This window comes from Peromyscus leucopus, chromosome 2, assembly GCF_004664715.2.
Source record: "Peromyscus leucopus breed LL Stock chromosome 2, UCI_PerLeu_2.1, whole genome shotgun sequence".
Taxonomy (NCBI): domain Eukaryota; kingdom Metazoa; phylum Chordata; class Mammalia; order Rodentia; family Cricetidae; genus Peromyscus; species Peromyscus leucopus.
The window spans coordinates 99644-124169 of record NC_051064.1 but is presented as its reverse complement, the minus strand read 5'-3'; the positions used below and the strand labels follow the sequence as shown (position 1 = coordinate 124169).

The 24526-nt window shown below is 39.7% G+C and overlaps 1 protein-coding gene across 2 annotated transcripts; it reads right to left on the bottom strand.

The window, feature by feature from the left end:
• Positions 1 to 3646: 3646 nt before the first annotated feature.
• Gdap1 (ganglioside induced differentiation associated protein 1) lies at positions 3647 to 24058 on the bottom strand. 2 transcript variants are annotated; one of them, XM_028874035.2, is made up of 6 exons: positions 23775 to 24058; positions 22378 to 22570; positions 10236 to 10409; positions 8896 to 8990; positions 7416 to 7530; positions 3647 to 6036 (listed from the first exon to the last, which is right to left on the bottom strand). In XM_028874035.2, exons 1-6 carry the CDS (start codon positions 23889 to 23891, stop codon positions 5654 to 5656), a joined length of 1077 nt encoding a protein of 358 aa, XP_028729868.1. In that variant the 5' UTR covers positions 23892 to 24058; the 3' UTR covers positions 3647 to 5653. The 2 variants fall into 2 exon arrangements, with proteins under 2 accessions (XP_028729868.1, XP_028729869.1); XM_028874036.2 differs by having other exon boundaries at positions 22523 to 22570; positions 23775 to 23815.
• Positions 24059 to 24526: the final 468 nt, after the last annotated feature.

Below are 24526 nucleotides of genomic sequence, written 5' to 3'. Positions count from 1 at the left end.
CCCATTTTTATTATTATGTATATTATGACTACAATTATGACTAGATTTATATGTTATAAATATTTTTTCCCATCCTGTGGAGCTTTTCTTTTTCTTAGTACTATCTAGTAGTTTCTGTTAGTCCCAAAATACAAAAAAAAAAAAAAAGTGTTCATGAGGGAATATTTAGGTTCTGATTCTTTTTCTCTTATTCACCTCTTAGACTTTGACAACAGGGTTACACTGGTCTTAGAAAATAATTTTGGAGGCATTCCATTTCATTTTCTGAAAAGTGTGTCTAGAGCTTTGATTACTTACTTCCTATATGGATAAATCATCAATGTATCAATGGCCTTGAGTCTTCTTTGAAGAAAAAACATATTACTACAAATTAAATTTCTTAATGGATGCAACTGAAAAATTGTTGTTAAATAAGTCACACATCAAAACTTAAATTTAAAATTGGGGCTGTGGACTTTATATATGCAATTGTAGGTCACAAAACTAGAAAACTGATCCTGAGAGGGGAAGAAATCATAAGGAATGTGGGAAACAGAGAGTGTAGCAGGGGCTGGAGGGTAGTCAAGTCAGTAGAGTGCCTAGCTGCTGAGCAGAAGGGCCTCAGTTTGATCCATGTGCTGGTCTAATGGAGATGTCCCCTATATTCTCAGGTATCTAAGTACTTGGTCCCCAGTTGGTGACACTGTAGGGTAAGTTTAGGAGGTGGCATTGTTGGAGAAAGTATGTCAACAATGATGGACGTTGAGGCCACTTTTACAATGCTGGAGGAAGTATGTCAAGAATAAACTTTGAGGTCATTTTTACAATGATGGGGAGGAAGCATGTCAAAGATGGACTTTGAGGCCATTTTTACAGTCAGCTTTCAGTCATCTTAATAAAAAATGCTTTACAAACTAAAATAACAAATGCAGAATGTCTGCAAATGTCATATGCTTATTAACATAGCAAGTGTTTAATGATTACATGAATTACTTTATTGACTATCAAATTCTTATATTCAAAATGTAATTTAATCTCATATTTAAAAAATCTATACAAATACACAATGCCCACCGCCCCCCCAAAATGACCTGATTGGTATTGAAGCATAATGTGGTTTTTCCCTTAGCATGGAAACCCAACAGTTTACCTTATATTTCACTTACAATTTCACATTTTCACCCATACTTCTGACTTCTTACACTGAAGTTTTTTTTAAGATTTATTTATGTATTTATTTATTTATTTATTTATTATGTATAAGTATGCCTGTGTGTTAGAAGAGGGCACCAGATCTCACTATTGATGGTTGTGAGCCACCATGTGGTTGCTGGGAATTGAACTCAGGACCTCTGGATAAGCAGCCAGTGCTCTTAACCACTGAGCTATCTCTCCAGCCCTACACTGAAGTTTAACACCACAATAATGCTGTAATTGAGGAGCCGTTGCTTTAGTGATGAGTAAAAGCTAAAGACAAAACATATATAAGCTCCCCCATGACCAGGCACCTGGGAATGAGATAACCCCTCTACTTACACAGGAGTCTATCACTGGCCATCACATGTGTATTTGGTCTCAAGGTCCACATGGCTCTGCCATCTCCTTTCAGGGAGTCTGTTCTATTTCACTCCCTTTACATTCTCAGCTGTTCTTCAGTCCTCCGTCCTCAGAATCCAGGCTTCAGCTCACATCAGTGACAAAGGAGACAGCTTTCCTGGGTGTGATGCCTATCTAACTCTCCAGTGAGTCCTTCCTTTTCAACTTGTTTCATTCTTATAATGTAACAAATAATTAAAACAAACTATTATCCTTGTACTCTATTCAATTTACTCAATTGTTTTAGAATCCACTGCCTTACCTACTAAAACTACTGTTTGGAAGCATTTGGGAAGCAAGATATTCTGACATTAGTGCAGATAAAATAAATGGCCAACATTTGATATAAATAATATGCAACTTAAGTCTAAACACTATTTCTATTGCATTAATTAGCCTTTTTTTTCTTTTTTTTTTTTTTTTTTTTTACTGTGGTGTCTTTTTCTTCCCTGAGATGAGTTACACATTCACTTGGCTTTCCATGGGTATTGACTTTTGCTTTGTTTGGGAACTCAAGGAAGATAAGGACAATGAGACTTCAGCCTAATTTGCTTGAGTCAGGGTAACAATAAAATAGCACTCAATCTCTACTTGATATTTAAAACGATAGCTAGGCTTGCTGAGGTTAGAAATGCAGGTGGCAAATTTGTACATTCACAATCCATACCAAATTAAAGGAAGAGAAGAAGTAGCTGTGTCAAAACATAAATTATCCTGAGAGCAATACACGAAACCTACTAAACACTCCATGTTCACATGGATGCGATCTAAGGGCCCAGCTGCAAAAGACCTACTTTAATAGCCAAGATCAATGTTACTCTTTAGGCTTCCACTCAGTTTAGCCATAATCTGTGTATTTAAATAAACTCAGTGACATAGAAGTGTACGTCTTGAAAACTGCACTGCCTATTTTCCTCTAATTACCTCTAACAGTTTTTGTTTTCTTCCTTTTTCAGTGCTGGGATCGAATCCAAGCCTTCCTTATGTTGACAAGTGCTCCACTCCTGAGCGACATCCCCACTCCAGATGCTTTCATTTTTTAAGTGAAAATATGTAATTTTAAATGATTTTTAATTAGTTCTTTGTGTCCCAGAAAAATTTATTTTCAAATTACTTTATTGACCTTACAGACAGAATAATATCTTGATTTTCCCATGACAGTCAACAATACCATCTACAACTTTGACATCAATAGCAATAATTACTAAAACTCGAGCAAGCAGTTCACAAGTTTTGAGAACCAAAAGGCATATAATGACAGTAACAATAAAATAGTACACATGTGTGTGAAGACGGAAATAGATAACATAACATTTTAGTGCCTCAGGCACTTTCTAAGTGTGGTATTTATACCATTTTTTTTTTTTACATGAGAAGCACATTCGTCAGTTACCAATGATCCTGAAGAAGACGCATGAACGTTCTCTCCGGCTAACAGTGGCTGTGCACCGCCTTAGTTTGACATCATACAGTGCTGTCATCACTCAGAAGGCATAAGAAATCAATACTACATTTGCCTCAAGCTCTTTCACAGATGGATAATCTTGATGAAGATGCCCTCACTCCAGAAACTAAGGTCATTAGTGTTTATCTTCACTTGAAACCTTACAGACATGCTGAACCTAATGGAACACAATCTTAGACTACTGGGTGAACAGCGACATCTAGTGGTCAGGGTGCTATCGCTAGACAAATGTTTTTAAAGCAATTAGAAGCTAGGATGCTTCACCCTGAACATTGATACACATCTGCCTCCAGATAAACTGCATAAGAAAATTAAAGATGTTTCCCAGTGATTTCCTGATCCCGTAATAACATATCCTGAAAGAAAAGTCAGTCTTTAATAATCCTTTCACTGGTAAAAATACCCTTTGTAGTTTTGTTTTGTTTTTGTTATTGTTTTTTACAAAATTCCCGTTGTTACATTTTTTTTGTGCCTCAGTTTTTATTTCTAGCAGAGTGATATAAAAAATTCTGAATTACGGCTGGGTGGTGGTGGTGCACACCTTTAATCCCAGTACTGGGGAAGCAGAGCCAGGTGGATCTCTATGAGTTCAAGGCCAGCCTGGTCTACAGAGTGAGTTCCATCCAGGACAGGCACCAAAACTACACAGAGAAACCCTGTCTTGAAAAAAAAAATTCTGAATTACTAGTCAATTAATTCTATGGCTCTTTTATAAATACAATGACATCAATGACATAGCAAATTCAGACACTCTCTATGACACACGAAGGGCAAATTAAAGCAGCATAAAGAGCTGCAAGTATATTCATTATCATTGATTTGAGTTCACACTGGAGTGTTATTAGTGCTTTTTATAAACAGGGCACACACAGTTCATCAGGGTTTTCTATTTTCTAGTACATCTTGATTATGAAATGGAATTATAGAATAAAAATGGAATTATATAATGGTTTTTAGCATCAGAAAGTCATTGTTTGCTAGTCATGACATTTTTCTATTAATGAAAAAGTCAGTACACTCTTTGGCCATGTGCATAGCCTACCTGGGCCATCCAAACAGGCTTTTATCACTTACTGCGATCGAGTTCACATCTCTAGACAAGCCTCCCATCAGACTCCCAAAGCTTCTCCTAAGGCCTTAACAGTCAGCTCCACACAAATTGCCTCCTTCTTTCAATAGGAGGTTTTTCCTGAGCACAAATCATGCATCATAGTACCATGGCTGTTCCTAGGTCATGCTAGAACTCTCCCTCCCATCCATGGACTGAGATGATCCCCAAATACTTGAACATATATGGATGAATATGGATGGACATCACTAGCTATATATTTTATCTCTCCCACATTAACTGTCAACAGCTAATCTAGACTTTCCTCTTTCTCTTTAAGGCTTTGTTGATAATCACAAAAAAAAAAAAAAAAAAAAAAACCCACAAAGCCTGGCCAAACATTTGTGAATCTCAAATAAAAATGGGCATATTTGGCTCTCATCAAAGTATCCACTACCAGTGATAAGCCATGATATTTACCTGAGACATTCTTCTACATATTACTTATATGCATAAAAAGAACTGTAGAGGCCAAGGCTCCCAGGACTGAACATAGGAGTCTACAGGACCATATCTCATAAGGATCACCTTACTATCCCTTTTTCATATACATGATAGACATAAATGTTTCAACAGGCATCCCATGGTCAAGTGCAAAATTACTTAATCTTATTAACTCAACCTGTGTGCCTCATAATTGAGGTCAAATGGGGTGTTTTGTATGTGATATGTAGGGTTCCCCCCGTATACTATCCCCAATAACTTCCCAGCCCTCTCCTCCTAAGAGTTCTCAATTAAGGAGTGGGCATGAGCACAAGACATTGTATGTGAAGTTTCCCAAGGAGACAGGCGGCCATGAGCAGCATTGGAGGCCACTGGAAGTTACAGTCTACTACCCTGTCCTAGCTGTACTTCGTTCTCTCACTTTCTTCCTTCCCTTTCCCATTCTCTCCCTAATCTACGCCTGAAGCTGCTAGCAGAAGGTGAAGAAGCAGTACTACATCCTGTTGGAGTCTGAACCCTGTCTTGTGTAATAAAGGTGACGTCTGACTTCCAAGAGAAGAGCTTGTAACTGTTCAACTCGCAGAACAGTAGGCAATCTCCGGTGAAGTGCTACGAACAGTCACTGGTTATTATTACTGTCTGTTCTTAACTATAACCACGCAAAAAATAACTGAGAACATGAACTGACAGTCCCCATTAAAGGTCGGCTCCCCACCTGTCGGCATTTACATATCTTGACCTTTCACTTGCTTGCTTTAGGGATAGATGAGTCATCTTATCTATTTAAAAAAAAAAAAAGGAAAAAAGAAAAAAGGAAAGAGAAAGAGAGAGAGAGAGAAAGGAAGAAAGGAAGGAAGGAAGGAAGGAAGGAAGGAAGGAAGGAAGGAAGGAAGGAAGGAAGAAAGGATGTCATTAGCTCCTTTCCCCACATGACTCCCCAAAGAGTAATGTAAACTATGCTTTCTACTAGTTGCCCAGGATAAGTCCTCACTGGGTCTGGAAGAGTGGATGAGGGTCTAGTGGAATGGTTGGATGAGCTGCTACCACAGAGCCCAACAAACCTAGAAATAATTTGGTCTGGGTCTAAGCGCTAATATCATACTGCCAAGTCTCCTTCTGAAAAGCATAAATGCAAAATATCCCATTCCTGCAAGCAAACCAACCACAAGGGTGGTGCCAAGAACTTTTGGGGCCCTTTTCTTGGCCACCCGGAATGCTGTTGGCAGCACAGCAGAGATTAATATATTGTTGACATGTCCTAAAACCTTGTTAAATGTTTTTCTTTTCAAGACACGCTCATAATAGGTTTCCAAGTTGGGTCTCTTTCCATTTCCCCAGTTCCTCCGTGCAAACCCCAGGAACTTCAGTCGATGCAACGTGACAGCCAGCGAGACATCTGCCAGGGTGAAGGATTCTCCACAGAGCCAAGGCTGGTGGCCCTCTTCTAATCAGAGAAAGAGAACTGAGAATTAGGGACAAATACTACACAGACAGACCTCAGCTCCCATTTGCAGTTTTAGCCCTAAGGAAAAGATGATCATGTGTTGTCTTGGGTACCAGTAATGCAAATTTATCCCAAACTAAAAGAGACTTGGTTGACATCTGTCAGCCACAAAAGTTCTTCAGTAAACTTGGAACTACTCGAGCTCAAGGACTTTCTATCATTTTGTAGAGGGCTCAGAAGGTTAAGTGCCTACAATCCAGAGGAACTGACAGGCTCGTACTTACTTCTGGTTTAGGAAATCAACCAGAGTGCTTTAGAAAGATTCATACAGTTATGTTTGGAACATCACTCAGAGGCCACTACTTCTGTCTACGTATACCTTCCATACCAATAACTGCATGTGTAGGATCAAAAGCACTTAAGAAAGAACACTACATTTTTACCGAGCAAGTACTGACTTGGTTTCTTGTTATAATCCCTTATACAACACAGTATAAAAGCTATGTGCATGCTTTTCACATTATATTGTGTATTAAAAGTAATCAAGAATAACTTCAAGTATATAGGAGGACATGCAAATACCAAATCATTTTACATTAAGGACCTGACCATCCATGGACTATGGTATCCTCAGTGACTCCTGAAACTAACCAACCCCTGTGGAGACAGAATAGTTACATTTCCTTAAAGTGGAAGGGGGTCATTCTTTGTTTTTATGTATTTCTCTGTCTGTAGAGTTTTTTTGAGACAAGGGCTTACTCTCTAGCCCTTGAAGGCCTTGAACTGATGCCAATGCCTTTGCCTCAGCCTTATAAGTACTGGGATGACAGGTGAAGAGCCATCAAACCACAGCTGTGTCCCTGTTGTGAAAGAAGTTTCTGGTTAACAGCATCTTCAACTGTCTTCAGTAAAGATGCACGAATGGCCTCATGTATGAATATGGAAAGTGGCTGACTGTTGCAGGTCACAGATGCAATCTACAGGTGTTTGGAAGCCTAGTAGATCCTCACTTGCTCACTCCTACTTAACTCTAAATTCAAACTATCTCCCTAAGTGAAGAAAAACCTGGCGTGGGCATTCAAGCAATTACTTAGGTTATTCAACCAGACTACTATATTTGCTGATTTGTGGAACTGGGTCAGTAGGCACCTTCCAATCATCATTTAAAAGGTGCAGAACCCTTTTCAGAGTCATATTTCTCATAGATACAAACTGGATTACAATTAGACGCTAGAGTTCTGCATGAAATAATGTATTTAACATGCCTGTGAAAAACAAAAACCACAGAAACAGATTACAGAACATGTTTAGTGAGATCTAAGAATGTTCCTACAAATGCCCCTAGTGTTTCAGTAAAAAGAAAGCCAATGAAAACCTACCTGGAGTTTCTTCATTTCTTCTTTGTAACTCAGTTTCCACCTGATCCAAGACCTTCTCCAACTCATCAAGAATTTTCTTCAAGTATTTGACATTGTCATGATCAAGCAGCTTTGACTAATTAACAACCCAAAAAAGAAGCTATTTATGCCTGCTAACAATAGCAACAAAATTATATAGCACAAAGGAAATTTATATGCACATATGTACACACTTTTAAAATTAAAATCTGTTTATTTTAGACAATGGTGAGATATGGAATACCTTTGTAAAGTCAGAGAAAAATGAGGAACTACTCCAGCTGTGAGATCACCTCAGCAGCAGACCCAGTACTTACTGGCAACTCCTAAGAGTCCCCAGTGAACCAGTAAGAACAAACAACGTGAGAACCATGAAGATTCTCCTCTAGCACTCAACTCAAGAATAGAAGCTGAGAAGTCTCAGGTGACTAATGAAAGAAGCAAGAAAAAAGCAGAAGGTCTCACTGGAGGAAGGTAGCTCTGCCTGTAAAACGCTTGTCTTGAAAGCATGATGACCAGAGTTTGAGTTTCAGATTCTGTTTTTAAAAAGCTAGGAGTGATGGTGCGCATCTGTAACCCCATCTTGAGGAAGCAGAGACAGGCAGACCCCTGGACCTCACTGACCAGCCTGCCTAGCCAAACCAGTGAGTCTCAAGTCAACAGGAGAACTTGTCTCAAAAATAAGGGGAAGAAGGTCCTAATGCTCCCCTCTGGCCTCAATGTGCAGAAACACATGCACACACCAAAAGGAGAAAGAAGGAATATAAGAAGTCTAAATGTGATTTTGGAAGGTAAGAAAAGTAACTATGGAAGCATGTACTCTGAGCCCATTTAGCTTAGAGAGGATAAGGAAGGTAGGAAGTTGAGGGAGAGTTGGAAGTGCCATTTGCTACGTGTGATAAGGGAAAAGCTTCCATGTGTTGCCTAGGCATGGGCAAAGAACCAATAGAAAATGAGAGGCTATTACTGATGATCCTTATGATGGGTACAGCAAGTCAGCTAATACATGGAGGCCTTAAAATGGCTTACTACCTGCTATGAGATATTCCTGTATTATATTAACTGAAACTTACATTTGTCACCTCCATGGCAACCAGCATGCTCAATATCTGCTTATCAGATAATTATCACTGGGTCCAACTATCAAATATATAATAAAGAAAGTTCTTTTTTTCATTATCTTTCTTTTTTTTTTTTTTTTTTTTTGGTTAGGAAGTTTGTTTTTGTTTGGGAGTATCTGAGACAGTATTAAACTTTGTAGCCCAGGCTTCCCTGGAAGCACATGATCCTCTAGGCTCACATGCTGCTATAATAGATTCAGAAGTCTTTCTAAAGTCAGAGCACAGGCCATAGGTATCACATGCACCAATGATCTACAACAGTAAAGGGTAGTCTAGAAACAGCATTCTTCTTTTCCAGAAAGAATACAGTGATGTGAAGTAGAGCCAGCCTGGTCACTTACCTTAAGCCGCTTCTGTTTGGCAATGTATGCCTCTTGTAAGTCAGGGTTTTCTTCAGCAAGTTTCTTCAGTTCCGACTCTGTGTTACCAATCTGACCTGAAAATAAAAATATTTTTGAAATGGAAAAATATTTCCCCCTCATGTCACAGACATAGGGAGATGTGGGGACACACCTTGATGAGACTATGAGCTTTGTGACTGGTAGCCTGCTGCTATCTTGGACATACTTTGTCTGCCTCAGTTTCCCCATTAAAATGAAGCTAGAACACACCTATCACAGTCCGAGGACTTCCTGAGCATCTTCTGTGTGCAGCTACAGCAAAGCTTGACACCTTTGAGTTCTGTGCCACTGAACTGCCTTACCTTTCCGTGGCTCTTCCACTTTCTCTGATGAAAGGAAAGGAAACCTGGTTTTGAAAATAATGTTAACTATAGGTGATAAAGCTGTAGTCAGAGGCTGTGTTTCAAATCACATTCTAAATACTTAGGAAGCAAAGAGAGAATAGTACACGGAAAGAGAGGAGGAGGAGAGGGCAGGGGAGAGAGAAGGGGAGAGAAGAGGAGAGGGAATAGGGAAGGGGAGAAGAGAGGGAAGAAGACAAAGGAAAGAAGAGATGGGTGAAGAAAAAGGTATCAAAAAGGAAGGAGAAGAAGAAATGAGACAACAAGGTGAGACTTCAGTAAGAGAAAACCATGGCTTCTGGGTTTAGAAGACTCAGGACTGAGTGTCTCCAAACACTCCCAAGTATGACCAGTGCCACTCTGTCCTCCCTAAACAGAGCCAACCATCCTGCAGAACACACTCTCTTCTGCTCACATCTCACATGTGGACCCTACAGATCCTCCTGGCTGGAAGTAGGAAGAATTTCTCAATCTCAGAAAAATCTCCAGTCACCCAGCAGAGGTGATGGCTAGACATCCTCTAGTCCAGCTTCCCCCATCATGAAACAACAATTAAGGACCGGGAATGTGAACCCAGTTGCCCATGTACCCAAGAAGGTACCAGCTATTCTGACTTCCAGTCAGTCAATCTGTTTGAGAACATGTGGAGAACATTCTCTACCTTTCCATCAGTCACTTTTCTAAGTTTTATCCAAGTCTGGCCTCAAAAGCAAATGCTAACACATTAGGCCTACTAGATACTATGTATCTAGTGAGATGGGGGAGGAACAGACTGGCCTGACAAGTTATTAAATTGATGCAGACCCATGCACAGTCATGAAACAAACTCGACAATCCTATTTCCCAATCCTCTCTCAGTGACCAGAAGATATGTCAAGTCTCAAAATGATAAGAAACTTCAGGTACAATCAATCCCCAGATTATAAGAGTTTTACATACTGCGAATCCTTGTGGTTGCATAAGCAGGGATCATGGAATCCACAGTGAGTTCAGGATGTAAAATGCAGCCATGTGTGTAAGCATCCATTGGCAAGGAGTCAAGAAGCTCTCGGTAATGCTGCACTCGTGGGTAATACATGCTTCCTTTATCAGGCATTAACCTGGGTGTTCTTTCTAAAATACACATAGAAAATATAAATACACACATTGGAGGAAAGGCTACAAATAAGACACTACATCCAAAAGCAAAACCTGTAATGACTCATCATTAACATCTCACTGTAGTTGCACATTCATAAAATGAAGTTTTTCCAGCCCAGATAGCCAACATTTGAAACAGCCTGATGCACCAGATCAGATTCCAAACCACGGCCTGCTAGCATGCTCTCATTTCTCCACCTTGTAAATCCCTGCTCGGCCCTCAAGTCCCTCACTTCCTCATGAAGCATGCCCTGCTGTCCTGACACCCGACTGGCTCAGCTGCGCCTTCCTCTGCATGCCACAAAACACAGAATGCACTCTGCTATAGCCCCTACCACTTTGTACATAGTTGTATCTTCTCACTTCATGAATATTCATGTTCCTTTGGGACAAGGCAGAGTATAGGTGAATTCCTTTTTATTACAAGAAGATAATCAAGGACCACTCGTTTCTATGCGTCAACTAACACCAAGAGTGGTTAGTGATACTAAGTGACTATGAAATAACTATATAAAGTAGGAAAGGCTTTTGCTTAAAAACCCCATTTTCACTTTCCTTAAATTGTTAGTGATCTACTCCTGGCAAACTCGTTCTGCCTAAATCTTCACTTGCTGGTGAAAATCTAGACTGTAAACCTCTTATGATCTGGGAGCATATATCATTCTCTGACAAACCCCTCAAGCCCAATAAATACTTGACACATACTCAGTACACGGTTAATTATACTAAGTTGTCACACCCCCAAATTCCTAGAACATTTGCATTGGGGAAGTTCTGTGGTACTTAATACAGATACTAGGATATGGCTATTGGAATGTTAGCCCAGGACCCCACAGCCATTAAAGGCAGAACAAGAACAATGTCACCTGATTACTAAAACAATGCTCTGCTTATTATATTGTCATATATTTTAAGAATTTATATTTCAAAGAGTATCCACAAAGATAAAAGTGAAGAATGAGACCCAAATGTCAGGGCTAAGTTCCTTCAGAATCATTTCCTAATCTGCCTCTCAAATGATTCTGAAAAATGCCAACTAACTCATTCACACTAGTGCAAGGAAAGCCTGGATATTCCTCATTCACTCGTTTCTTGGCTCAGGTTAGAGAGGGCAATTTCTGACTCTAAGAAAAAAGCATGGATAATTCCTCACACCAGTAGGCAAATGTCTGATGTCCAGCTCGACAGCACAGTGTTAAAGGCTGCCTTAGAATAATGACAAAGCATGAACCACGTTCCCCAACACAGACTCAGACAACCACACACCTCACTACAGATCCCACATGAAAACAACACAGGGATGCAGCCTATACCACACCCGCCTCTCGACACCACATGCCTTAATTAGCTCCTTACACAGACTTTTCAGGATCTCAGTAATACTACCAGTTCTCCAGCAAATCCACTTCCATGAGGACAATAAGCCAGAAGCTTTGAAATGGTGAGGCACTCACACCCCTGCATGTGCTACTGCCCTAGTCTCAAAATAATAATGTCCTTAAATGCATAAAATATAAGACAAAATAATTCTAATTTATAAAACATTAACATGTATACCTCTTTAACAGATGATTAATATCCAGCATCAGTTACGATGACTGTCCTAATTTAAAAGTATCAAGATATCTATAATAACTTAATATGCTAGGGACGTATCTGTGATTTCCTATTGGTAACAAAGTTAATGCATTCCTGACTGTTTTGGTTTATCTGTATTGGTAATAAAAAATGACAAAGTCCGCCGGGCAGTGGTGGCGCACGCCTTTAATCCCAGCACTTGGGAGGCAGAGGCAGGCGGATCTCTGTGAGTTCGAGGCCAGCCTGGGCTACCAAGTGAGTTCCAGGAAAGGCACAAAGCTACATAGAGAAAGCCTATCTTGAAAAACCAAAAAAAAAAATGAAAAAAAAAAATGAAAAATGACAAAGTCCTGTTAGAAGTAAGCAAAATTTAAGACACTTTTTACACTTATCTAAGATTTCAATTCTCCTTCTGCTCATGGATCCAGAAACTTAGTTCTTAACGTGTGAATTGAGGATCTACAGGCTTCCCAAGGACACTTTAGGGGATTCACAAGTTCCTGACTTTTTACAGCAATGGCATGGTGCTGAAGGCTTTTGACTCTTGTTACCTCTCCAGCTGCAAAAGAGCTTTCTAGAGGCCTCATAAAACACACTGGCTCTGTCACACTGACAGCTAGTGGGATGGTGATAGTCCTGACAAGTGAGTGATCTAGGACTTTAAACTTTTCTGCTTCATTTCTAAATAGTAAATATTGACCCACATAAACCAAAGCTCTCAAGTGTCCTCAATAATTTTTAAGACAAAGGGATCCAAAAACCCGAAGAAGCACTGCCTTAGCAGTCCAGGAGCCTCAGGTTAATAACCATAAACAGTACATTTTTGAATGCTTCCCAAATGACAAGTTTATGGCTCCTGGCTCCTATGTCGGGCTGCTTTCTAGTGCCAGGCCCTGCTGCTTTCTCCAAAGAACATAGCACTTCCTTCCCAGAAAGGTGAACAAGAGGAAGAACAGTAACATTGAAGTGTTTTCTGGGTATGATCCATCTGGATAAGCCTGACTTCTTCAAAGGAGAACAAATGCTTAAAGCCATGAGTATGTTTTCCTTCTATTCAGTGCCCCACTGGTATCCACTATCTGATGAAGCTCTTTGTCAGACACAGTATAAGATGCCCGCTACACCCATGTCCTCTTCCCAGCTCCCCTTCCCTAAGTACTTCACAGGTGCCCTGGCCAGTGTCACATAGGCCACCTCATTTCACACCAAAGCAAACAGCATTCACTGCCTCTGGAAACTTTTTCAAAAGACAATCAAGCCCAGCGAGTAGCACATGCCTGCATTCCCAGTGCATAGAAGGCTAATCCAGAACGATGGTGAGTTCTAGGCCAGGGTGGGCTATGTAGTGAGTACTCAGACAAGTACAAGGCAATTATTTTTCTCTTGAATCTACACATCCTCCATCTCAATCTCATCTTATTTTATTTTCTAACTCTTCCATAGAGTGTCATGATAAAGATAATTTTAAAAATGCTTTTTCTTGGAATTCTACCTCAGGCAGGAGTGTGAGTAACACAAAGCACATGGGTCAGGAAAGGCAGTCAGCGGAGTTTTTAAAAGCAGGTGATGAAAGGAGGTGCAGGCATTGGAGGGAAAGTTGCAATAATGCAGCCAGGTCTAGTGACTTGAAGCATAATAAGTAGGAGCTGGAGGTATGGTTCTGTAAGAATATACACCAGTCATGTACCAGGCCCTGGATTAAATTCCAAGTACCTAAAGCATTCAAACATATAAAATACATAAGCAAAATAAATAAGTCTATAAAATGTTTTAAATAGAATAAAATGATGACTTCAAATTGATATTCTTTTAATGTTATGATTAAATTTCAATATATAGTGGCAAAATTGTGTTTCTGAATTTATATTTCCTAATCATATTTCTATATTATTTTAATATTATACCAGGATAATTTATTTCCAAACCAAATCCTACTATTTTTAAAGATTTATTTATTATGTATACAGCATGTATGACTGCAGGCCGGAAGAGGGCACCAGATATCATTACAGATGGTTGTGAGCCACCATGTGAGTGCTGGGAATTGAACTCAGGACCTCTGGAAGAGCAGCCAGTGCTCTTAACCTCTGAGCCATCTCTCCAGCCCCCAAATCCTACTTTTTAACAATATTTTCAATGATAGACATAAGACACCAGACATGATTTTCAAGGAGTCATTATATATCAAATCATAAAAACACCATATAACATCCAGGATTCTGGGTTACCACTGAGATATTTAGCAATAAGTATCATATATTCTAGTATTTTATACTTATTTAATGATCATTTTGGTTTTTTGTTTGTTTGCTTTTTACCTAGTTAAAACCAAATTAAATTTTACTGGAAGACTTAGGGTATTACAAGAAGTAGTTTAATTTAAACATCCTCATTAGTGTGCTTATTCACCTTGTCCTATTCCTATTCCTGTATTTGCTCACTGTCATATCTCACCTACCTTAATAAATGTGTTCCTCTCATATAATTTTCTTCATTATATGCCAGATTGAAAAATGCATCATGGACACAAAACAATCTACAAAACTAAATACAACACCATATGCACATATAAGGGCAGGTTCTTGTCAAACTAATAGATAGAAAATGTCTTTGAAGACTAACGAGCTTCTAATGATTTGAGGTCTTTGAACTATCTCTGCATATCCCAAGAGTGTGCACCTAATTAAACCCTGCTAAATGGTCCTGAGGGAATGGATCTAGACAGCACTCTTAGCCAGCCCTAGGATGAGCAGCTATAAATGAGAAAGTCTGAATTTGTCCTTAACCAAAGTCTTGCCCTTGGGAATATCACTCATATCTCCATGAACCTGCTTTCAAAAGGAATAATAGTAATAATAATCAAATCTAGCTATTATCCAACTTAGATAATCACTAGTTTAGATTAAGACTTTTAAAAAGTGTCTTGACTCAAATTTCTTCTGTACAACTGCCAATTATTTAGCAGATATCCCAAAAGCACAAGATGCAAATATATGAGTATCAATATACAAAATGATTGAGCAAAATGCTATTTTTAGCATAATTCACAGTGACTGGCTAATAAAGGATAGCAACTAACAGCAAGGTCACCAGTTCACAAATTTGGCCTTTAGTTAAATAACTATACCTAAAGAGCTCTTATTATAAGCATGGAAAATGATGCACCTCATAAAACCTAGTTATTATCATCCTGCCATTCCTCTAAATTCCATTTGTAGAGAGACAAAATAGCAAATATTAAGACCAGCTTAAGATGCAGAGCACTACAGTTTTTGCAGTCTAGAGAGAACTAATACTTTTAAAAACGACCTGAGACCGCTGTAGCCTGGCAACTTACTATCAGGTCTCTTACCCATTCTAATTGCTACTAATTTTTAAAACCAAAATTTACATTACATTAATCTTATCAAACTTTATCTTAGTTTTCTGGTTTATTCTTATTCCACAAGAGACATTTCATAAGATAGCTATCATTTTAATGATCTTAGCTTTTCCATCATTCATAAATATGATACCATTTCTTTAATGTCTTTATTCATTTGTATATTAAACTCAAGTCAAGAAAGAGGCTTAAAAGAACATCACTGGGGGCTGACAGTATAGCTTAGTGATAGAGTACTTGTCTAGCATGCATGAAGCTATAGGTTGATCCTTAGAACTTCAATCAATCAATCAATAAAATACCACTAGAAAGCCCCATCCAGGCTAACATATATTTCAATAATTTTTCATTGTGGAGGCCCACAAAGGTTTCCTAGTAAGATCTGAGTTTGCTTTACCCAGCAGGGCTGCATTAAAGGATGACTTGACCACGTGTGTGGTTACCAGGTGATTGGAAGGGTCTGCACTTGGCTGTGCTAAGGGAAGGTCTTTTGCTCCACCCCTTGGCATTCCTACAAAAGGCCCTTTAGAAGAGACAGAGGGGCCGGTAGATATTGATCCAGGCCCTCCCGAGGCTATCCTGTGTTTCTATATTTTTCTCTCCCCTCTATCTTTCTATCTAAATATTTCTCACTCCTCCCTCCTCTAGAGTACCCTGGGGAAAAAGTGGGAGGAGACCTCCCACAGAGAAATGGGTAGGCCTCCTATCCATTCAAAATTATTTATCAAATATCCCACAGATGGCGCCAGGAACAGGGACCAGGGACTTGGAGAAAAGGAGTTGGGGGTCCCATAGGAAGCAGTTGGGCATGTCTGGTTTTGTAGTATAATGAAGATGGGGGTATTCTATTTTCAGGAGTATAGATAAAGTAAGGCTGCTGAAGGAAATGCCAAAGTGAAAAGTTAGGTTGCAGCGAGTATCTCCCTCGTTTCTTTCTTTTTTCTCTCCCTCTTAATTTCTATCTATAAAAACTAGGGGGAAAATGTAAGGTAGGAATGTAGTGTAAAAAGAAACTTAAGATGTGGTAGAATATAGGAATATAATGTAGAAAAAACTTAGGGTAAGATAGTAAAGCAAGAAGACAGAGGAGCTGTGTTCTTGGGACTATGAACACAAACTTCTGGGAAGAATTGGAGTCATGAAAAAATATTATGAAAGAAAACGGGCAGAAAAGATTCCTGTGAAAGCTTTAGGCCTGTGGATAGCTTAGCTTTAAGCCCTGAGTGGAGGGGGGGGGATTTCCCTGAGGCAGACAAGAGAGGAATTGAAAGACTTAAAAAACTTAGTGATCTTTCTTCTCAAAAACTGGAAGCTTTTCTGGTCTTTCCTTCTCAGAACTCTTTTCTTCCTATAAGGGCAAAATTAGATTCACCTAGAAACTATATCTATCAGAGTGGGAAAAATCATCTGCAATTGCCCTAGAAAAAGAAAAACAAAAAAACCTCTTGAAACATGGCAAATTCTCTCTGCTAGTCCTTTCTCCCCTTCAAGCTAGTATTGAAAAACCAGCAGCCAGAGCCCCTGCAGCCTGAGCCTATGTCCAAGAGAGTGCAGGCATAAAGCCAAGCAGGAGCAGCTTCTCCCTAGGGGGTTGCCTGCAGCAGCAGAGGAATACAGGACCCAAAGAGGGGCTGCTGGCACGGAGGAAGCAGTGGAGGCTTTGGGGTCCTCCCTACAATGAAAAAAGCAGGGTCTGAGTTCCTAGCAGTAGCTGCAATACGGGAAAAGCTGAGGCAAAATTTGGCCATATAGAACCAGGACACAAGTCCCTACCCGCAGAACAGAAAAGCAGGGAGCAGAGAAACTGAGCCACAGCCCAGGTATTAGAAACTATCTTGGGGAAGGGGACAAGTGGGGACAAATAGAAGATCTATCAGGGGAAAAAAAATCTCTCTGAAAAAGCTCTTAAAATCTGATTATGGAGGTACATTTGTCAAACAGTAATGCAGGTGTCCTAATATGAGCTTAGGAAAGATGAAAAACCTCCCATGGCAAAGCAGCTGCCCGCAACTGGCCACAGGTGAGTTTTCTCCCATACTGGAAAGGCAGCGTGGGAATGTATGTAACAGCATGCCGCTACAGAGAAAGGCAGCTTGGGAAATGCAGTTCATAAAAGCGAGGCAGCATAGGCAAGTAGGCCCAGAGAAAAGGCAGATAGACTGGGACAAAAACTTTCAAATGTTCCCCATAATAGAACAACAAAAAGACCAAGAGAAATACTGCCAGTACTGCACTGCCCAAAAACTCTGCTTTTTCAGCTAAAAAATACTGCTTTTTCCCAAGTGCTGCTAGAAAGCTTAGCTTTACTTCCCCCAAAAAAAACAGGTGATGCCTGTCAGGAGGCAATTAAGATGCTAATGCTTCTCAAGTCAAGGGGGAAGCTATCTGTACACTGGGAAATTGCTTTAGGTGTGAAAAAAAAAACTTATGGGCAAATAAGAAACTTGGGTTGTGTTTGAGATGCAAGAAACATTGGCGTCTTTAAAAGAGCTCATGGCAATCTTAAGATGCAGCTTTAAAAAAATTAAGAAGGAGGGGTTGGGGATTTAGCTCAGTGGCAGAGCGCTTGCCTAGCAAGTGCAAGGCCCTGAGTTCGGTCCTCAGCTCCAGAGTTCGGTCCTCAGCTCCAGAAAAGAAAGAAAGAAAGAAAGAGAGAGAGAGAGAGAGAGAGAGAGAGAGAGAGAGAGAGAGAGAGAGAGAGAGAGAGAGAAAGAAAAAGAGAGAGAGAAAGAAAGAGAGAGAGAGAGAGAAAGAAAGAGAGAGAGAGAGAGAAAGAAAGAAAGGAAGGAAGGAAGGAAGGAAGGAAGAAAGAAAGAAAGAAAGAAAGAAAGAAAGAAAGAAAGAAAGAAAGAAAGAAAGAAAGAAAGAAAGAAAGAAAGAAAGAAAGAAAGAAAGAAAGAAAGAAAGAAAGAAAGAAAAAGAAAAAGAAATAAATAAGAATGGGGAAATTGTACCCTCAGAAGCTTGATGGCAGCCTGAGTTTGGTGAGGTGTATAGAACAAAGAAATGTCAGCTCTAATAATACCATATCTGCTGACGTTTCTCCAGAAAAGCTAGGATGAAATGGAACCTGGAGTCACACCGCTTCTGTTTCAATGCAGGCCCCTTTATGAAAAATGGTTCCTAATAGTAGTGCAGAAAGTTTTTTCTAAGAACTTTAACATAGCTCAGTATGGTAATTACTCATGATTTGCATACTCTATCTTGTTGGAAGAATAATATAAACAGTACTTTTAGCCGGGCGGTGGTGGCGCACGCCTTTAATCCCAGCACTCGGGAGGCAGAGCCAGGGGGATCTCTGTGAGTTCGAGGCCAGCCTGGGCTACCAAGTGAGTCCCAGGAAAGGCGCAAAGCTACACAGAGAAACCCTGTCTCGAAAAACCAAAAAAAAAAACAAAAAAAAAAAATATATAAATAGTACTTTTAAGAAATCTCTTTTAGATATGTGCAAAAGTTTATAAAATAGCTCTGTAGAGTTTCCTTTTGAACATAAGTTTGTAAAAAGTGTAAATATGTATAATGATATTCATGCTACTTGTAAATATATAAAGTGTAAATGTTGAGTGTAAGTTTGTAAAAAGTGTAAATATGTACTAGAAATATGTACTAGAAATTATTATTCCATCAATATCTGTCTAGTCGGGACAAATTAGGTAACATTAATTTTTAAAGGATAAATCAAGTCAATCACATTAGAAGCATCTTGCAGATGTGTTTTACTTACCAATCTCTAGTCATATCTATGTCTTTACTCCATAAAAACATTATATAATTGCAAATGTTCTTCTTGAATCAAAATACACTACATTTCAAACCATGGTTTATACATACAAGACACATTTTAAAAGGTATTTATAATATTCTCCAACAATGTAAAACTTAAATTAGTTCCTTCTACTGACAGACATAAAAACTTAAAATTTTAAGTTTTTTTTTAACTGTAGCAATGTTATCACTTGCAGAGATAAACAGAACTAGTCAACTCTTATTTCACTCTTTCCTCTTTCCAAGCAAAGTAGTTCTCCAACTTGGAAGGATGAAAAAGGAAAAGAAAGAAATAAGTTGGAAATCCATTCTAAAACTTTGCCAGATAGAGTAATTTGCAGCACTGCTTTGCACATAACACAGTAATTTATAGCATTCGTCTAAAGTTTTAATGCACACATAAATCACTTGGGCCTCTTGTCAAACAAGATCCTAACTCACTCGCTTTGCTATGAGGCCTGAAACTCTGCATTGTAAATAATCTAGCAGATGATGTCAATGCTGCTGGTGAAGAAATAGACTTTGACAAGGTTGGTACTCCATCTGTCCTGTTCCTTGACAAATAGCATGGCTCTTTTCTTATTCCCCTGAGTTCTTAGTGATATACTGTCTGGATTATAATTGCAGCAATGCTTATGTTTGCTGTTTGTTTAAATTTCTATATCCTGAGGTAAATTCTATCTTGACCTGCAAACTGGTCTGGCTGTCATCATATCTGCCCCAAACTATTGAAGTCCTAATCGTTTTAAATCTTCCCCTGTTGGGTAACTACTCCCCTGGGAGAGAAGAAAATGAAGAGTTAGTTGGATTTGTTTTATCTTACCATGACAAAATTGCATCACCTAGTCCAATGGTTACAAACAATATTCAACAAGTGAATAGCAGCATCAGGCCAGTGTGGAGGGCAATTAATGGCTCCCTCACTAAAGAAGCTCAACCAGGACAGTTGATTGGCTTGATCAATTTGGGAGGCATCTAGGCAGTGGGACCAAGTCCTGTGCTCATTGCATGAATTGGCTGTTTGAAACCAGGAACTTATGCAGGGACACTTGGCTTAGTCTGGGAGGAAGGGACTGGACCTCCCTGGACTGAGTCTACCAAGTTGATCACAGTCCTCGGGGGAGGACTTGTCCTGGAGGAGGTGGGAATGGAGGGTGGGCTGGGGGTATGGGGAGGGCGTGGGAGGGGGGAGAATAGGGGAACCCATGGCTGATATGTAGAACTGAATGGTATTGTAAAATAAAAAATATATATCACAAAAAAAAAAGAAAAAAAAAAAAAAAAAGAAGCTCAACCAGAATTAAAGCCCATGCTTTTCACATTTCCATTCTATCATTCAACCAGTGCTTTATCTAGTTCAACAAAGTTATCAAAAGAAAGAGTTACTTCCACAGGGCAAATCTGAGATCAACCTGAGCTTAAATTCTACTTCAAAAACAAACCAACAAAACCCCTTTCCTCCCATTTGGCTGTGGTTTATATAACTTAGCAAATTATTTTTATATTATAAAAGTAGAATCTAAGGAAAATTTTAAGAAACCAACTATAATTAACATTTACTATAAAGCATTGCTTCATATGAGGTAAAGAAGAGAATAAGCAAATGTGAAGGAAGAACTGGAATAATGATACAAGTTGTATTAGTTGAAGCAAGGTTTATATATTATTTCTCATGTGTTATATAATATACGTGACACACACACACATATAGATAGATAGATAGATAGATAGATAGATAGATAGATAGATAATGTTATATAATACATGTAACATGGTGTTATATATAGTACATGAAAAATAAGCTATCTTTTTAAAGTTTTGGTCATTTAAAATAGAATTCTTACACAATTATTTTTGCTTTGTTCCTATTATTCTAATCATTTCTCTCAAGAATAACAAATTATTAATAGTCTTATCCATTTCCAAAAAGCTCAAGATTGAGAAAATGTTTCTTAAATCAATTAGTCTCCATTTTCAGCACAGTCCCCAGCATCTAGACATACATGGGTAGCCAGTAATGAAAGGAAAGTAGCTCTTTACGCCATTTGGTTTAGGTCAAGGCCACCTTCAGTTAAAACTTCTGGAGAGTTCTGAATAATTAACTTAAATTAATAATAATAAATAATAAATTAACTTAAAATAATTAAATTAAAAATTATGGCACTTCTCCACCTAGATAAGATTATGAGTTCCTAATCTATTTCCTCCATTAGGTCTAATATCCATTTTCCTTCTAGGTACCTCAGACATTTTGTGGCCCATTAATTTATTTCCACAGCTTCCTTAATTTGGAGTTATAAGCTGACCTTAATGGCTGGGTTAGCATCAGGATAGTAGCAAGCAGCTGGATGGCCCGTAGATTGCTGTTTGGAAGAGAACTAAAGAAAATGCACAGCCTACGCTCTGCTCTCAGTTCTGCTAGTGGTCAGCCATGTCTGCTCTGTCAGCCTAGTCTGGTCACTAAGCTACAGCTGGCCTGAGAGGGCTGTCATTAGAAACAAGCAGGACAATCTGTACGTGGCAAAGGAAACAGGAAATGGTACATCTGAAGACCAAAGACCTTGCCATAAAATGGTTACATTACCTTAGACAAACCCTCTATTTCTCTTTCCTCCGATGCAAAATGGGAATGACTAGTTTCTACACTTCTTTCAGATTCCACACCTGCTTCTAAGGACCTCTCTGGACAACTGGCTAAAATTGAAATATAAAATGCCTGACATATAAGCAACCATAAATGATCATTATTAAAAACATGACACATATTTAAACCCTATAATTCCTTAGAAAGGATTAAAAACTATGCAGAAGTAACTAGAACCAAGAACCCATAGTAACAATCTATTCCCTCTTCTCTAATACTTAATCCTCTTTTCCTCTTGTTTCTAAGATGAAATTTATTTTCAATATATATACTAAGGATCAACATCATGAATTTTACTTTAAGGTTAATAAATTACCACCACTGGAACCACATACCTGCAGTTTTCTGCAAGTGAATTTGAAAGTTTTGACATTAACATTTGCACTGGCCTATTTGAAATTTGTGATAGGTGTATATTTGTGCACTTCTGGAAATGGAAAAGGTTTTTAAATCACTAAACCACCACCATAAAATAGACAGGAGAGGGAGAAAGAGAGGAGGAGGGGGAGAGGTTGGGGGCGGGGCTTATGTTGAAAATAAAGCCAAGAAATCACAAATAGCCTTAACATTACCATCCAGGAAAGTCTGTTCAAGATAATCAATGATCTGAGTGGCCTCACAAATTATGTTTTCCCCGTGGATAAGGACAGGCACTTCTCCAGTTGAGTTCAAACGCATAAACCAAGGCTCATTGTGTTCACTCAGGGGCAGACTTACATCATGTTCCTCGCACTTCAATGCCTTTTCAGCAATTACCAAGCGCACCTGGAAGAGTTCACAGGGGTTACTACTGTTTTCAGTTAAAAGCCTTCTCTGGATTCAGCTAAGCCACCTTGGTTGGCTTCCTGAGCTAGCAGCACTTGAAATGTTCATTTAATGATGTCTGTTGCTAGAAGGAATAAATGAGAAACATCCTGGCAGCTTACTTCTGTAAATTATAGAAGAAAAAGTGAGGAGGGAAAGTTATTCTGTCTTCATTACAATCATTCTCTCTCCTTCATCACGGTGGCCTTTGTGCCCTAAACCAAACTATGTATCCTCCCCAGGCAAAAACCCTGAAACCGACGGCCGGAGATGTGGCTGAGCATTTAAGAAAATGTATGGCTCTTGCAGATGACCCAAGCTTGATTCCCAGCACCCACATTGAGTGGTTGACAAGGGCCTGTAACTCCAGCTCTAGCTGAACCCCTACAGGGCCACCTTCAATACAAATATATGTTTGGACCTTTGCCAGAGAATGCAGGCATGGGAAAATAAAAGCAATTTCATTCCCTTTAGGTGGGGTAGTGTCTTCACATAGTTTTGTCTTTTTTCCCTCTTCTGGTGCTAGAGATTGCCAAACCCAGGGCCTTGAGCTTGCTAGGCAAGGATTCTGTCTCTGGGCTAAATACCTAACTTCTGTCTTTAAAGGAACAAAAAACGAAGAACTATCAAGGTGACCCAAGACTGCAATCCCAACAGTAGGGGAGCCAAGGTGGAAAGGTTGCCACAGATTCGAGGACAGCTTGGTCTACACAGCAAGTTCTAGGTTGGCCAGGGTTGCGCTTCGAGATCCTGTCTCAAAAACTATGACTCTATGACTCTGTATGTGTGTATAATATGTGTGTGTGTGTGTGTGTGTGTGTGTGTGTGTGTGTGTGTGTGTGTGTGTGTTTATTTATTTATTTTTTTTTAATTTTTTCCCCCAGGATTAGGGGGTTGCTGGAAGGCACTCTCCTCCTGCCTGGCTCTCCAGGGCCCAGAGCTCAAGAGGGCAAAACCTCTAGGCCAAATGCTGAGTGGGTTGCTTCTCAGCGGAGTGATGGATGGTGCCTGCGCCACTGCCTTCCCCAGTCATCCTGCTCCTGCCGGTCCTCACTCGGTGCACCCCAGCCTTGCAGGCCCCCGCTTGGAGGCCCGCGGGCCGCCACAGCCAGGGAGCTGTCCCGGTGCTGAACCCGAGCGCCGGCCCTCGGCTCCTGGCCATTACCTTTTGAGAGCTGAAGGAGTGCGTCCAGTGGTACAGAATGAGCCTGGCCTCCGCGTCCGGCCCGCCTTCCGCCCTCAGGGGCGCGCCCACGCGCGCCTCGTCCTGCCTCCGAGCCATTTCGGGGTGCGGGGGTCCGGCAGCCTCGTCTCGCCGGTGGGCCCTGGCGCCAGGGAAGCTCTCCAAGGCGTCCTTTGGTTTCCCAAGGCCCCCTGCGGCGGGAAGGACGCGCTCCGCAGACGAACTGGCTTCTGGGAAATGTAGTTTCAGGCCAAGGAAGCTGGTCTGGAGAGGCCCTTGAGAAGTTACCTGCGTGATGTAATGGGATGATTTTTAGGTAGGGAAAATTTCTAAACTATGACTGTCTAGTTTGGATTGCAAGGAAAAATGATGATAGCAAATTACTTGTGGGCTTTGCACGTTGCTTGGGAAAAAAACGCGAGTTTCGCAAGACTTCAAGGGCTTTTACTTTGGTGCAAACGTTCTAGTGGGCAAAGCCATTGGATTAAGTATCAATGAATTTTCATTAGAAGATATTACTATGGAGTCACAAGGTATGTATCTTATGAATAAATCAACAACGGCACTGTAAAATGGCCTTTTGGTTAAATATGGACATTTATAAAAGAAATACCTGGGATTGTGTCCTGCTTTTTCCATTTCTGAGAGATCATTTTATTTCATTTGTAAGGTTTCTGTGAAAATTGAGTACATATATAAGATAGTACAATCAACATTGATACTATTCACAAGCC

Bases quoted from the DNA above. Each gene is read 5' to 3' on its own strand.
- Gdap1 (XM_028874035.2), bottom strand. From the start codon at position 23,891: ATGGCTCGGAGGCAGGACGAGGCGCGCGTGGGCGCGCCCCTGAGGGCG. The intron at 10,410-22,377 runs GTAATGTTAAGG...TGTGTATTTTAG, and splicing joins TGAACAGACTTTCCTGGATG to AAAGAACACCCAGGTTAATG. The intron at 8,991-10,235 runs GTATGTAAAACT...TTTTATTTTCAG, and splicing joins TGCAACCACAAGGATTCGCA to GTCAGATTGGTAACACAGAG.